This window comes from Myotis yumanensis, unplaced genomic scaffold (assembly GCF_028538775.1).
Source record: "Myotis yumanensis isolate MYYU_CA2020_CCGP unplaced genomic scaffold, mMyoYum1.0.hap1 SCAF_1, whole genome shotgun sequence".
In the NCBI taxonomy this organism is placed as follows: Eukaryota; Metazoa; Chordata; class Mammalia; order Chiroptera; family Vespertilionidae; genus Myotis; species Myotis yumanensis.
In genome coordinates this window covers 110330006-110346906 of record NW_027223752.1, presented here as the reverse complement: position 1 = coordinate 110346906, position 16901 = coordinate 110330006, and the positions used below count along the sequence as shown (strand labels likewise).

Genomic DNA, 16901 nt, shown 5'->3' with positions numbered 1-16901 from the left:
TTAGTAAGAAAATTGATCAGGAAAGACTGGAAAGGAAGTTGGTTGACCTGCTCAGGTCCAAACTCCATCACCAATTCCCATGGCTTCCAGTATTCTTTCACACCCCTCACCTGTGCTGAGGCCTATATGACACCTATGAGGCAATTTGTTTTCTGGTCCAATAGCTCTGCATTCAGTAACAGCAAACCATGATCTTAATGAAGACCTGTGTAGGGCTTTGCTTGAAATCCATATAGCTTAAAATATAAATCCCAAATTAGTTAAGTATCCTTTTCTCATTTCACCTAAGGGCATGTTTTCCATTTCCTCCTCCCTTTCAATATGGGGGTGGGGGGGGACTCTCAGGCTGGCCTTTCAGATGCTCCACATTTCTAAGATCCACTGAAAGTAAGTTTTGAGACACTACAATGAGGGGGGATAAAGTTATTAAAGATAAAATAAGCCATTGATATAAATGGGAGTTGCTCTAATAGGTCTCTATTGTGCAACCGTCTCAACTGCTGGAGATTTCTAAGAGGTCTTAATGCTTCTTTGAGTCACCCAAGATTTACAGGACTAAGAACACTTTTCGACTACTGTTGCAAAGAACTGGTTTACTCAGCATCCATAAAACCTTATAAATTTTATATCAATATTTAAAAAATGCAGCAGGAAGGCAGTCATTATTTGTTCTTTGCATTTATTTATTTAACACTTAATAAATACCTACAATGAACCAGGAATGAAACTTTGTTTTAAAAATTCAAAACTGTAAAATATGGCCCCAAAGTGTGAGATTACAAAAAATAGCCATAAAGGATTGAAATCATTCACTCCCAAAATTCTGCTTTGCAGCTCAGCTGAGGATCAAAATCCCCAGAACCAAGGGAAACCCCAAGATGGAGAAGCTCCTGCCAATGCCCAAGGAAGAAGCTCATGAGTCCAGCCCAGGACAGAGCAGATGATAGCCCAGGCTCTGACCTCATGCAGTAAGGCATGGGAGCACATCTTGATCTTGGCAGGATCTCCCAGCTTGCCCTCCAATTTGGTTTTGAATCCCTGACTTCTTTCTCTTTTCCCAGTTAAGAATAAAGTAAAATAAACCAAAAATACTCATTGGAATATATACTTATTCTCCCAGTGACTTTGTTGTTTAAGTCAAGTCTAAATTAAACAAATTGTGTGGTTTTCTTCATCCTTCATTAGTGATGAAAACTGTGCATTCAAAACTACATTAAGACAATGTATTCCTAAAGAGTAATCCAGCTTTAATTATAGTGCATTGAATCACCTTGCAAACAAACCATTCACTACCAGTACTGTACTTGTACTGTTGTTGTAGGGTTTTATTTTTTTATATTTTGTTGTTGTTTTTTTGGCAAACTTAGAACAAACCAGAGAACAAAATGTTGTCTTCATCATCATGTAGAAAAATAAAACAAACCTAAAGTATTTAGCTATGTGTCAAGTGATTCATACTGCAAAGTAAAATCTACACTTACAGCAGAGCTTAAAAATTCTTAGTGCAAGAAACATAACCAATTAATACAGATCAATACTTATTAATGATATGGAAAATTTTCCTATACAGAGGTAGAGTCCAGTGCACAAGGCTAAACAATATTCAATAGTCTAAACAAAGAGTGAGCCAGGTTTTACGGGATTCACTTTAAATTTTAAGTTATCAGACTGTATGTACATACAATATATAGACTATACAATTTTTAAAGTAGTTTAATAAACGCCACAAAATAATAGTTGATGCATTGAAATATTTACATAATTCAACTTTCAAATCTCATTCAAATAAAAGGGATAAAAATAAGATTTCTGCTTTAAAGGCAGCAGAACCTCTTTCTTGAAATGGATTGGTAAAATAAGATACTTTACATGAGAGGAACTAATTTATGCTTGAGAGGTATTCATATTCAGCTAAGAAAATATGTCCCTTTTTAAGCTCTATAGAATAGGGAATATAAAATGATTATTTTCTCTATTTTTAGATCTCTAAAGTTCTAAATCAGACTCTTACTTGAAGAGAGAAGCTGATTTTGGACCCATACAAAGTATATCAATACAATTACAATGGAAAAATAATTAACTTTTCCTTTTCTGCTTCCTTGCTTTTGAAAGTTAGATGAGAAAGAACTTGACAATATATCTGGCCCGGTTATGTTTACCCATGACACCAATTTCATTGAAACCTGACTAGTACTTTCAGCTTGGTATTCTTGGGATTTCAACTTTCTGAATTCCTTTAATTTCCAAAGGGTATTCAAGACTAATAATATAAGATTCCAAAGTTTTCCAAGCTCACATAAAAGGAAGGTGAAATAGAGTATCTGCTGCCATTCACCTCAGAGACTTAAGAAAGGAAAAAGGTTAGACCCTCTTGTCATTGTGACACAAGAAAATATGCAAAAACCCAAAGCATTATATGCTTCATTGACTCAGATTCTTAAGACTTAATACCAAATTTACTCTTTGATATTTGATCAACCTTTTTGATATAAAAGATTATTTTCTAAAGAAATAGTCAGAAAACAAAAAAGTACGTCATAATTAATGAAGCATAAACCTTCACAGTTTGAATTTTGTGTAACTTCTCTAAGCACCCACAATGAAAATGCAAGTGTTGTGGTTTTTTTTTTATTCAATCATTCTGTGAAAAATATCTCAGCAAATAGTAACATTTTGCCCTCCAATAATCTCCCCACTGGACTACCCACCCCACCCTCGTTTTTTAATTTTAAATTTTTAAAAAAATTTATACAAATAGACTAACTTTGATTTAAAATAAACATATAAAAATTGATAAGAATATTGCTTGCAACAATGGATGCGGAAGTAGAGGAACAAACTGGGCAGGGAGTACAAAGAAATGGCTCCTACTCAATAACTTCAGGCAAACACCAAGCAATCTGGAAAAAAATCTCAACCAAGGACAGCTTCTACTGCACATTGTTTCCTTGGCCCATGAGGTTTGATTGATTTATAACTACAACTTCAGGTCAGATTAAAAATAACAACTGCATGAAAATTGGAAGGCACAAGCACCCATGTTATCTAGAATTTTTTTTTTTTGGAGGGGGGGGGAGGTTAGGAATAAAGAAGGAAAGGGATACTTTTGGTTCAGCACTATTGTCAAGTTAATTTTGCCATTGTTGAAGAAAAAGTGTATAAAATAAAGTGGTAGGGAAATGTAACAAGTGCATTCCACTTGTGAGGAAGAAAGCTCAGGAGACAGCTCGCAGGAATAGCGCAGAGAGAAACAACCAGTACTATTTATTTGGATGTCTGTGCCATGGTACAAACTATATTCTCTGCTCTGTGGGGCCAAAACCAAAACAGAATAAAAACCAACAAAAATCCCCCAAATCCCCAAATAGCAGTTAGAAGGGATGCAAGAAGTCTTAAAGAACAGACTGATCCAGACAGAGGTGATAAAGGCAGCACTCTTGTCTTTAATGAACATCTAACTGTGTTTACTGTTGTTTTCCGTCATATTCACCTACTGACCAGATGGGGGACTTAAGAAATGGCCATGTCATTAGCCATTTTTCCTGCTTCTACACAACTTTCCTTTCCCTTTACTTCCTCCTCCAGGATTTGAGTCTTTATCTTCCAAGAAGGAAGTGCTGTTAATGATGACAGGGCAAGGTATGAAACAGGATTTCCAGAATACTGATTTTGCTTCCCTCAAAGCCTTGCTGCATGTGGGCCACACAGCTCAAAGGCAGTCATCGAAGCAGCCTGATGGAGTTATGACTTTAACAAAACCAAAAAAGGGAAACAAAAACAAAACCATCCCAAGTCTGTCTTTTCTCAAACTAAAGGAGAAACTGAGGGATGGTACAGCCTCCAGTGGGGACGCCCAGTTAGGAGATGATGGCCGGGGACCACCTAGGCAGAGTCAGATTGTCAGCACTCGCTGACCGCTTCCTCGTGGGTCTCCTCAGGTCCTTGTACTTGTCCTCACAGAGGCGAGAGATGGCCTGAGGGGCAGAAGAGAGACAATTCAGGTCAGGGCTGGACCCTGAAGTTCCCTCCTTGCACTCACTCACCAGACACCAAGCACTGCTTGAGCAGCATCCTTCTAGGCACTGAAGACACTCATGAACAAAAAACCAGGAAGAGGCCCTGCCCACATGGTTCACATCCCACAGCAAAGAACTGTGGCACAGGGCAGGATACGAAGAAAGTGTAGACACAGTCCCTGTTTCCAAAGTGCTTACAGTAGCCTAGGGTCAGCCAGATCCAAGTTCAATGCTGGTTCCCCACTTAGGGGTGTGTGAGCTGGGTATGTGCCCCCATTTAAGTTCTTAGCATCCTTGTCTGCAAGTGGGGCCATCACAGCGCCCTCCTCACAGGGTGGCTATGAAGCACTGGAACTCCATGCTGGATGTGTGCATGAGGAGCGCAGTAGTTGGCCATGATCATTAATCAGAGACTAAGTCAGAGCAGAAGGGAGTCATCTCTGGACCACTGCTGCAGAAGGGAACCAGAGGGGGCACAGAAACATGGGATGCAAAGATAATCAACATTGGCTTCATTTTGTTGATGAGGGCAGTGGGACTCTAGGCAGAGGGCTGCAGCTAAAAGTAGGGCCAGGCCTGCATTGGGGCTGAAGTATAGTCATAGCTCTCGAAAGGGCTCATACCACCCCAGGAAGCTTGTCTAAGACACATTCACCTGCCATCTGTATGATGATGCAGTGATGAGGGTGACATTACTAAGCAAAGAAGAAGTTTTTTAACTTCTACACAATTCCAGAGAAAGGCTGGGGACTGTGCCAGGGCTAGGGGGACAGACACAGTGTTCATCCACCAGGAAGTCACAGTCAAGGGAAAAGCACAAAAGCAGCCACCCACTTCTCACCCTGTGCCCTGATCAGATCCCACTGGCTCTTGCTAAGACTGCAGAATAATCTTTGAAGTTGGTCTCCCTGCTTGCCCTTCTCTCCCTGATGCATTCCTCAATGCTTTGAGTCACTCTGCCTACCCTAACCCCTGGCCTCCCCACTGGCTTCCACCACAGGCACTGCACCAGCTCCTCCCTCAGCCTGGAAGTGTCTGCAAAGTCAAGTCTTTATACAAACATCATCTATTCAATTAGGCTCTGACTACCGCACCCCTACCCTGCTCTCCTCTTTATAATTAACCTTTCAACACAGGGGTGTGGAACATGCAGCTATAAGGCCCACAAAATCATTTGGTCTGGCCCTGCCAAGGCATTAGGAGTGAATTAATTAAATGTTTGATCAAATGTAGCAGGCTAATTTTTAAGCTGATAATTTTGCATGGCCTGCAAATGATGCTGTAAATATCCACGTGCCCCTTGGCAGAAAAAAGATTCCCCACCCCTGTTCTAACATATTGGTTATTTCAAATTTTATTTATTTATTATGTTTATTGTTCATTGTTTGTCTCCTCCCAGCAGAATGCAAACTGCAAGAGCAGGCTCTATGAGCTTTGTTCATGACCATTCTCAGGGCAGAGCTGTAACCAGCACCTGATATCAGAGGGCCCTGAGTAAATATGTGTCGAATGGATATATAAGTTCCACTCAAGATATGCACGTAACAGAGGCATGGACATAACAAAGGAATGGTCAAAGTACTAAAAATAGAGGGGACTAAGCAATTGATTCTATTTTGGGGAATCCATGAAGGGACACTCATGACTGATAATGGACATCAGACCTAGGCTTCAAGGGCTGTGCTTGGAGGGGAAGAGGAATTTATCAGGAGGGATCTGGCATTTTAAGCAAGGCAGTGTGCTGGCATGGTGAGAGGTAGCTGATGGCTTGGGGAAGGCAACCAGCAGGCAGCAGGGGATGGAGAGAGCAGAGCTGACAGAGCCAGGCTGACACGGCTGCTCACACACTGGCTGGCTAAGGCGTTATTTTGTGGTGATGCAAAACTGCCAGCGATTTTAAGAATTTACGTTCCAGCCCTAGCTGGTCTGGCTCAGTGGGTAGACGGTCAGCCTGCAGACTGAAGGGTCCATTGATTCCATCAAGGGCATGTACCTTAGTTGCAGGCTCAATCCCAGGTCCTGGTTGGGGCACATGTGGGAAGCAACCAATCGATGTCTCTCTCACATTGATGTTTCTCTATCTCTGTCTCTACCTCTCCCTTCCAATCTCTCTGGAAATCAATGGAAAAATATCTTCAGGTGAGGATTAACAAAAAAAGAAAAAAAAGAATTAATGTTCCACAACCTACAACTGCATTTTAGAAAAGCAACTCCACTGGCAGCATGGAGGGTGGAATGGAGGAGAGACAGGAGTCAAGGATGTCTTCCTCCAAATGAGAGATGAATTAGGGTAGCAAGTGGGCTGTAATACTGAGAATTCATTTTAAATGTTTCATATATGAAATATATGTAGCATACTTAAAGAAGAGAAAATCAGATTCCTTAAGGGCATTTGAACAACCATTTTTTAAAGCAAATTATTTTCTTTATTGTTTTATTTGTTGTTTCTCAGCTTACAAACAGCATGAGTCTGAATGCAATATCATAACAAATTAGCAATGTGTTATTTCATTCTAGATTTTATTATGCAAACTGATATTATCTTTAATCACATCCTCCATATGCATAGAGGGATACTAATTTATTTCAGAGAGAAATGACCTGCTAATGAAAAGACCACTTTGCATTTGCCCTGGTTCCTGGTGCTCCTATTTCTACACTCTATGCTGCAACCAGCATATCAAAATAGCCAGCTGGTGGGACATCTGAACCAGCACAAAACTTCAGGTTATGGCATCTCCTCTGAGGTCTCAGTCTGCTTTCTATTATGGGGTTCAAGTGTGCTAACCAAATGGACTAACAGGAACGCTGGGGTCTGGAAAACAATGAAACCCCATTCCTAAGAAATTATTTCAAAGGGGTGCCATCTGCTTTCCCAGAGCTCGCTTCTCTGTGTCTCAGGAGGAGAGGGAGGGAACATTTTGTCAGATTACTGGCCTTCCTCCTGCCCCTGGGGCATTTGGCATGGCCACACCAGGAGCAGGTGAGTTCTCCTCTCTTTCCACTCAGATAAGCTAATGGAGTGAAAAGAAGTAGGCACGACTCCCTCAGTCTCAGCCAGTCTATGTGCTCCCCATTTAACTGACCTGAACCATTAAATATTCTCACTCAGAGAACCACAGCTCTGCTTTCCTTCAGGGTTGAGTGGCTCCTAGGAGCTCCAAGCTCTTCTCCTCACCTCGGCACTGAAGGAGTGACTGAGCCCATCTCAGCACACGAGGAGTATGAGGACCACTGTGCATACTGAAACAGCGTTCATGTTCACACTGATATCAAATTCTACTTCATGTGTGTGCTTGTGAAGGTTTGACAGTATGTGCCTTGGAGCAAGTCCTTCAGAGTCCTATCTTATGTTCTTGAATACAAGAGAAATGGGAGATTTAATGAGCAGTTCCACTCTAAAGGCTGGTATAATGACAGAAAAGTGACCAAGTTCTGAAAACCTCCCTGGATTTTTATTTTAAAACCAATGCTATGCATCCAGTCTTTTCCAAATTTAGTTTTATTACGTTTCCTTTTAGGAATTAGCATTATTTACTTTTTAAATTTTTATGTTAAGTTTTTGCTTTCTTAAGCTTGAAATCCATAGCTTAATCCAAACCCTCTTCCTCCCACCTCAAACCTTATTTTGTTTTCAGCTGTTAACCCTGTTAGACCATCACGACCCAGTACTGGCCAGGGGAGGATGTTTCAACAGGATGGAAAATGAGGTACGGACCTCTTAGGTCTCACCAATCTTGAGACATGACTATACCATCTACGGCTTTGGTCAACGCAGAATGAGACCAATATGGTGCCTGGAGATGGAAATGCAGAGGGCCTCTACACACTGCTCTGGAACAGTGGGTCAAGAGCTAGGTGCAAATATGGAGCTAAGCTCCATATAAGTATAAGACACAAAATTCATACAACTTAACAATGTAGGCCTTAAACCCAGACCAAGGCCAAAGGGGCTGGCCCTAGCTCTAACTGGGCTATGGGAAAAATAATTTGAAAAACTAAAAAGCAAAATCAATCGTTTCTGGATTCCTAATAATTAGGGAATAATTGGGGCCTTCTAGTATCTGTTTCCTTATAAAAGCGTATGCTGGGAAATCTTTTTTGTGGGTTTATTTTTTAAAAACTGAAACTTAAAAAATCTTTCATTTAAAAAATAGAATCAATGTGCATTAAATAAAAACTGATATTAAGGTTATTGAAAATATAAGGTTGTACAAATTATCATTAAATTATTTGACGACCTCTAAATCCAGGGTACCTTGCCCTTATTTCATAACAACACAGTGGGAGAAATCGGCATTGTAATCACACCCTTTACCCTTCCATGGCACCCAGATGATGAGTCGGCAATAGTGCACCCAAAAGCAGTATGTTAAAATACATTACCTCAAGCTTGTGAGCCCTTTCCCTGCTCAGGGGCTCCAAAGGAAAGCTCAGGTTATTTGCTTCTGCCAGAGAACGAAGATCAAAATAATACTTGGCATAAACACTGGAAGGAACATTGATGTTGAACTGGAGCAATTCAAGAAACTGCCGCTCTAACTCATTCCTGCAAAGACAAAAAATTGCACACATTTAGTTGCCATCCTAGGCTGTATGGCCTGCCAAGGCAAGCTGCTGGACACAAGACTCCAGAAAAGTGCATCCTCAGGAAGAAAAGCCATGTAATTAATTACCTGGTTGGACACCAGAGTTGCAGTTTAACCACCAAATTGGTATTAGAAGCCGAATCCACTTAATTAGGTGCCCACAAGGATAAGGCCTGATTAATTGGGGTGAATATTTCAGGGTAATTTGTTTCATCGAGACCTAACACACACATACCAGGCTCTGGCTGCAAATCTCAGCATGCATCATCAGCTCAGACACGGGGCAGAAGAAGCAGTCAAGAGCTGTCAAGTGGAGTCTAGTGAGCAACCAAGATCACAGCCTAGAGGAAAGGCCTCTGCTAGACACAGAGGATGCCCTCCCTCAATGCCCTTTATCCACCTCCTTGACAAGAGAGTTCCTCAGGCAAAGGAGGGAGGAAAGTGAATCGCAGCCTAGCCAGCCTCTCTCAAAGAGAACTCACCAACTCCGCAGAATGGAAGCCATAGTTCCCAAATCTGAGCACCCACCTAATCGCCTGCAGACAAAGAGCTGCAGACAGATAGCTAGGCCCACCCTTGTCTCTGATTCAGCAGGTCTGGGGTGATCCTGAGAATGTGCACTTCTAACAATTTCTAACTGGATGCTGACCACACTGTGAGAACCACTCAACCATAGAGAGTGGTCAAGGAGCAAACACATGTTAAGATCCATATTTTGATGAAAACTAATTGATAGATAGCCATAGTAAATTTTAAAACTTTTACTTTGAGAATGCCCACATGTCAGTTATCTTTTAAATTAGGTCTATTTCCCTACAGTTCCTACCTATGGGATGAAAAGCCCTCCATGGTCTGTTCTTGAGCACTGATCCTGGGCTGGGCACTCAGTTTCAGTGCTCCCCCCTCCCGCCAGAAGTATACTGTGCCCCTAAAGCACACTACACAGTGCTGTATTTCTGTCCTTCCTCACACTCTACTGTAAATGTTGCCTTAAGTCAGTTTCCCCTACTTGTCTCCTCAGAGTTAGAAACCATGACATCTAATTTTACATGCCCAGCCCCTCGCACAGTATCTGACAGAGTTGGTGCTCAATGATTACTGTTAGGGAAGGCAGCAACTAAGCTCAGCTGGGCAGGGGCATCAGAGAAGGCTTCACAGGGATCAGGAAAGTGAGAACTGAATTGAGTTTGGCAAGCATGGAGGGCTGGTGGAGAGAACAAGGGCTGGGGTTATTTCCAGTAGTGGGGACCACTCAAACCACCCCCAAGACCACAGGAGCACAGAAAGTGTTGTCATTATCTCCTATAAGTGGAGCTGAAGGCTGACAAGCCCAGTCCCCAGTGCTAGGCCTTACCCCTGTTGGCCCAGCCTCTGCATCTCTCCTGAAACACCGAGTCCCCAGTTCTGGCCCCTGTACTCAGGCCATCAGAGACCAAGAAGGACTATGCCCCAGTCTCATGATGCTGTGACAACAAGGGATAGGAATGCTGAGCAGATGAGCAGAAAGGCTGGGATGTGAGCAAGGTGAGTGGCTTTAGAGAAGGAAGCTACTGGGCAAGTCAAAATGAAGAAACTTCAGCAAGTTGATATCGAAGGCCTGAATGTCTCAGATGGAAAGACCAAGAAGTCACACTTAGGCCCTGACCGGTTTGGCTCAGTGGATGGAGCGTCGGCCTGCAGACTGAAGGGTCCCGGGTTCGATTCCAGTCAGGGGCATGTACCTTGGTTGCGGGTACATCCCCAGTGGGAGGTGTGCGGGAGGCAGCTGATCCATGTTTCTCTCTCATTACTTTGCTTTATTTGGAATGATTTTTAGTTATTTTTATTTTATGTTTTTAGAGAGAGAGAAAGAGGGGGGGCCTGACCAGTGTTGCTCAATGGTTGAGCACTCACCTATGAACCAGGAGGTCACAGTTCAATTTGGAGGCAGCCGATCAATCATTCTCTCTCATCATTGATGTTTCTCCCTCTCCCTCTTTCTTCCTCTCAGAAATCAATAAAAATATATTTAGGAGAAACCAAGATGGCGGCATAGGTAAACACCGGAAATTGCTGCCTCCCACAACAAATTCAAAAATACAACTAAAAGACAAAACGGACCTCATCCAGAACCACAGGGAGGCTGGCTGAGTGGAAATTCTACAACTAGAACGAAAGAGAAAAGCACACTGAGACTCAGAGGAGGTACGGAAGTGCAGAGGTACTGAAGCGCACGCGGCAAGGGCTGGCAACTGAGGACGCGGCTGTCTTTTTGAATCGGGCGGGAGTCACAAGCCCCCGACTTCTCTGAACTCCAGTTCCGGGTGAGTCTCTGAGGACCCAGACTCATACAGGGAGAAACTGGACTGTCTGGCAGCGGGCAGAACTCAGAACTCCAGGGCGGCTTTCTCTCAAAGGTGCTTGCAGCCCGATTACCAGGACAATGAGATGGCGGGGCCCTTTAGGGCAGGGCTGAGGATCAGCCAAAGCTGCTTGCTCCGCCCTGTTGATTCCCTGAGACCCTGCCCCACCCAAACTGCAGCAGAGGCTTTTGCATATGAATTCCCTGGCCCTTTACAATCTGAAAATTACCTAACAAACTGCAGCTGGGCCAGACAGACCCAGAACTTCCAAGAGAAGGCCCAAGGCCCCACAGCAGCTTGCATTGCTTCACAGCTGGGCCTCATCTGGGCACCTCCAAACCCCAAACAAGGAAGGGAAATCTGCAGATCTCTTCATAGCTCCTGCTGGGTAGCCTCAGGCAGAGGCTAAATTAGCACCTCCTTAGATCCAAGAGCCAGTGTACCCAGTGGTCAGAGTGGGACCATCCAATTACAACACCTCAGATCCATAAGGGACACACTCAGGGGGCAGACTCAGTGAGCACCAAAGCCCCACTGAAGCAAGTCTTGCCCCAGAAGGGTGTCTTCAGCACAGAAGTTCTCCCACCATAGACACAGCTGACTCTCACAGCCAATTAGCCTGGAGGTCAATTCCTCCCAGTGATACCTACAACAATCAAGGCTTAACTACAACAAGACTGTGCACAAAGCCCACAAAGGGGTGCACCAAGAGTGTCCACCTCAGGTAATTGGGGAGGCTGAGCCACTGGGCCCTATAGGACACCTAGCACACAAAGCCACTCTATCAACACAGGGAAGCATAAAAAATGCGGAGACAATGAAACAGGTCACAAATGACAGAAATGGAGGAAAGCAAACGACTGGACATAGAGTTCAAAACCATACTTTTAAGGTTTTTCAAGAACTTTCTAGAAACCACCGATAAATTTAATAAGACCCTCAAAAAGACTGGTGAGACCGCCGATAAATGTAGTGAGACCCTCGAGAAATCTAGTGAGACCCTCGAGGTTATGAAAAAGGACCAACTAGAAATTAAGCATACACTGACTGAAATAAAGGATATTATGCAGAGTTCCAACATCAGACTAGAGGATCGCAAGAATCAAGTCAAAGATTTGAAATACGAAGAAGCAAAAAACACCCAACCGGAAAAGCAAAATGAAAAAAGAATCCAAAAATATGAAGATAGTGTAAGGAGCCTCTGGGACAGCTTCAAACATACCAACATCCGAATTATAGGGGTGCCAGAAGAAGAAAGAGAGCAAGATATTGAAAACCTATTTGAAGAAATAATGACACAAAACTTCCCCTATCTGGTGAAAGAAATAGACTTACAAGTCCAGGAAGCAAAGAGAACCCCAAACAAAAGGAATCCAAAGAGGACCACACCAAGACACATCATCATTAAAATGCCAAGAGCAAAAGACAAAGAGAGAATCTTAAAAGCAGCAAGAGAAAGACAGTCAGTTACCTACAAGGGAGTACCCATACAACTGTCAGCTGATTTCTCAACAGAAACTTTGCAAGCCAGAAGGGAGTGGCAAGAAATATTCAAAGTGATGAATGCCAAGAACCTACAACCAAGATTACTTTATCTAGCAAAGCTATCATTTAAAATTGAAGGTCAGATAAAGAGCTTCACAGATAAGGAAAAGCTAAAGGAGTTCATCACCACCAAACCAGTATTATATGAAATGCTGAAAGGTATCCTTTAAGAAGAGGAAGAAGAAGAAAAAGGTAAAGATACAAATTATGAACAACAAATACACATCTATCAACAAGTGAATCTAAAAATCAAGTGAATAAATAATCTGATGAACAGAATAAACTGGTGATTATAATAGAATCAGGGGCATAGAAAGGTAGTAGACTGACTATTCTTGGGGGGGAAAGGGGTGTGGGGGATGCGGGAAGAGACTGGACAAAAATCGTGCACCTATGGATGAGGACAGTGGGGGGGGGGGGGGAATGAGGGTGGAGTGTGGGGTGGGAACCAGGTGGAGAGGAGCTATGGGGGGGAAAAAGAGGAACAACTGTAATAATCTGAATAAAGATTTAATTTAAAAATATATATATATATTTAAAAAAGAAAAAAGAAAGGTGGGGGGAGTGAGAGAGAGAAACATCAGTGTGAGAGAAAAACATCAATAGGCTGCCTCCTGTATGCACCCCAACTGGGGGCCAAACTGGCAACCCAGGCATGTACCCTGACTAGGAATTAAGCCGGCAACCTTTCAGTGCATAGAACAATGCTCCACCCACTGAGCCACACTGGCCAGGATGATTTTTACTTTAAATGACATTTATTCATGCCTCATTTAAATGAAATTTAATAAGAGATCTGTGAAATACTGGAACCCAGATAACATTTTAACAAAACAAGAATTTCAATGGATTAAAGATGGAGGCAGAAGAGGTAGAAGTTACACTCAACTCCTCTCAGGACCAAACTGGATTTACAACTAAAATATAGAACAATCAACCTGAATAACCAATTGAAGACTAGCTGAACAAAAGTCTTATAACCAATGATTTACAGAAGAAGCCACATCTAGACTGGTAGAAAGTATGGAGGCATGAAAAGGCTGGCCCTGCACTCATGTGTGGTGGTTGAAAATCTGGAGAGATATTATAGCTTCAAAGGACTCCCCTGAGGAGTGAAGGGTCTTAACCCCATGCTGGGCTCCCCAACACTGAGCACCAACCAGTATTGGGGAAAAGGAGTCCACACAGCATCTGACTGGGAAAACCTGTGAGGATTCTGTCTGCCAAGGAGAGACAGGAGTTGGCTAAAAACTCAGGTGCTCTTTTAAAGGGCCAATGCATAAAATCTCATTCACAGCCACCTCACCCCAGGCTCTGTCAGGAGGGAGGGCAGTGGCTCAGAGTGAATGGGACTCATCCAGACACAGACTGGGTTGTGTGGCTCTGAGGAGAGGGCTGAAGGGACATCCACCCAGTCTCCTCTTCCACATCATCCACAGATGCCATATTTCCCTTCCATACAGCAGCAGCCTGGAATAATGCAATAGCCCCACCCTCCCAAATGCCTGTGGCCCTGCCCTACTGAGGTCTGAGCCCTGTGGAGGAGTCAGTTGGCTGCAGCCAGCCTGGGCCTGTGGTGCAGACTTTCTAGGAGGGATCCTAAGGAGGTCCCACCTTGCTGAGTTTGCACCTTGCAAGGGCCATGTTTCCCACATGCCTCCACCATTCCTGTGCAAATTCCTCCCTCCACATATCCAAATCTTCATCTGTTTGAGCCTGATGAACTCTGCTGACCTCAGCCTGAGGCTCCAAGACCCCTCCCACAACAAAGGTTCCCAAGGGCCTAGGCGGTTGTTGCCTGGCCTTGGTGTACACTAGACTTTTGCTGGGTGGCTTGAAACCCAACACTGGCACTGAGTTTAAATCTCTATCAACCTAGTGAACACCTCTCACCCCTATCTGATGGCTCACTGAGATTCTATCTCATGCAACTTGTACCACCAGGAATTCTTCAGTGACTGAACCTAGTGGCAGCTGAAAGGTGGAGACAAATCTTGGGGTGCTTTGGGCCTTTTGCTGACCTGCCCAAACTTGGTGCTGATGGAAGCAAACTTTGGAATGCAGCTTGGCCCTTCCTATATGCACCCCAGCATCAGAGGCAGGTACCTGTTTGAAGCTACCTATAGATCACTTTGTAGCTCCAAACAGATAGCCCAGGGATGGACATGGGTACCTTCTGACATTGACCTGCATGGAAGTCCCTCCCAAGAGGCCCCAGAAACAACACACACATCAGAACATGACCCAGTTAGCACATCCAAAGGGCTATCTCTGAGGGCACCAGACTCTGCTGAGGGTAATTCCACTTCTCACACACAGCAGCTCATATACTGTGGTCAGGGTCAATCCTCACAATCAGCCAGCCTGAGTGTCAACTCCATCCACAAACAGGCCAGCAACAATCAAGACTCAACTATGACAGGAGGGCACAAATAACCCACAAAAGGGATATTCCTGGAGCACCTAACTCAGGTGATTAGGGAGCTGTGCCACTAAGCTCCACAAGATACCTATTACATAAGGCAACCCTACCAATACTGGGAGATATAGCAGATCTACCTAATACAAAGAAACAAATACAGAGAGGCAGCCAAATGGAAAGATTAAAAAAAAAAAAAAAAGCCCCAAATGAAAGAACAAGAGAAAAAAAAACCACCACCAAAAAAGAACTATATGAAGGTGATCAATCTACCAGATACAGAGTTCAAAACTATGGTTATAAGGATTCTCAAGGAACTTAGAAAAAAACAGATGAGTTCAGTGAGAACTTCAACAAAGAGATAGTAAGCATAAAAAAGAACCAGTCAGAAATAAAGAACACTCTATCTGAAGTGGAGAATACACTAGAAGGAATCAATAGCCAATTAGAGGAAGCAGAGGATTAAATCAGCAATTGGGAAGATAAGGCAGCAGAATATATCCAATGAGAGCAGCAAAATGAAAAAAGAATATTTTTAAAATGAGGATACTTTAAGGAACCTTTGGGAAACATCAAGTGTAACAACATTCGCATCATAGGATTACTAAAAGAAGAAAGAGAGCAAGGGATTAAGAACATATTTGAAGAAATAATGACTGAAAATTTCCCTAACCTAGTGAAGGAAAAAGCTACACAAGTCCTGGAAGTGCAGAGTCCCAATCAAGATGAACCAAGAAAGACCCACACCAAGACATATCATAATTAAAATGGCATGTGGTACATTTACACAATGTAATACTATGTAACTGAAAAAAGAAAAAAAAGAATTCTTACCATTTGCAACAGCATGGATGGACCTGGAGAGTATTATGCTAAGTGAAATAAGCCAGTCAGAGAAAGATAAGCATCACAAGATCTCACTCATATATAGAATCTAATGAATAAAATATACTGATGAAAATAGATCCAGAGACATAGAAGCACAGAACAGACTGCTGAACCTCAGAGGGAAGGCAGGGAAGGGTAGGTGGGTGGGAAGAGATTAACCAAAGAACTTGTATGCATATATGCATATAACCCATGGTGTCACTGACAATAGGGTGGTGAAGGCCTGGGGCAGGGGTGGGGGCAGGCTAGAAGAGCTCAATAGGGGGAAAAGGGGGACATATGTAATACTTTCAACAATAAAGATTTTTTTAAAATTAAAATGGCAAAGGTTAAAGACAAAGAGAGAATCTTAAAAGCAGCAAGAGAAAGACAGTTAGTTACTTACAAGGAAGCTCCCATAAGACTGTCAGCTGATTTCTTCACAGAAACTTTGCAAGCCAGAAGGGAGTGGCAAGAAATATTAAGAGAGATGAAAAACAAGGACCTACAACCAAGAATACTCTACCCAGACAAGAAAAAGCAAAGGAGTTCATTCCTATCAAGTCAGTATTATAAGAAACTAGAGGCCTGATGCACGAAATTCGTACAAGAGTAGGCCTTCCTTCCCCCACCTGCCAGCACTGGCGTCCCTCTGGCACCCGGGACCTGGTCTTCCCTCAGGCTGCTGGCAGGCACCTGGGACCCAGGCTTCCAAGCTCTAATCACTGGCAGGCACCCAGGACCCGGGTTTCCCTTGCAGCCCCAGCTTCATCCGGCAGGTCGACTGGAAGGACGTCGGGTCTAATTAGCATATTATGCTTTTATTATTAGAGATGTTAAAGGGCCCGGCAGGCGTGGTTCAGTGGTTGAGCATCAACCTATGAACCAGAATTGAGCATCGACCTATGAACCAGAAGGTCACGGTTTGATTCCTGGTCAGGGATCATGCCTGGGTTGTGGGCTTGATATCCAGTGGAGGGCATGCATGAGGCAGCCAATCAGTGATTCATTCTCCCTTCCTGTCTGAAATCAATAAAAATATATTTAAGCAAACAAACAAGGAATGTTAAAAGGACTTCTTTAGGAAGAAGAAAAGATCAAAAATATAAATAATAAAATGGCA

General features: G+C 43.1%; 1 protein-coding gene across 2 annotated transcripts in view; it reads right to left on the bottom strand.

The window, feature by feature from the left end:
- Window positions 1-3236: 3236 nt before the first annotated feature.
- Window positions 3237-16901, bottom strand: part of CCNY (cyclin Y) — a 169617-nt gene continuing 155952 nt past the window's right edge. For both annotated transcript variants that reach the window (XM_070429668.1, XM_070429676.1), the window contains 2 exons: window positions 8403-8565; window positions 3237-3974 (listed from right to left, as the gene is read on the bottom strand). In XM_070429668.1, coding sequence (XP_070285769.1) covers window positions 3858-3974; window positions 8403-8565 — 280 coding nt within the window. In that variant the 3' untranslated portion in view covers window positions 3237-3857. The remainder of the gene's footprint in view (window positions 3975-8402; window positions 8566-16901) is intronic.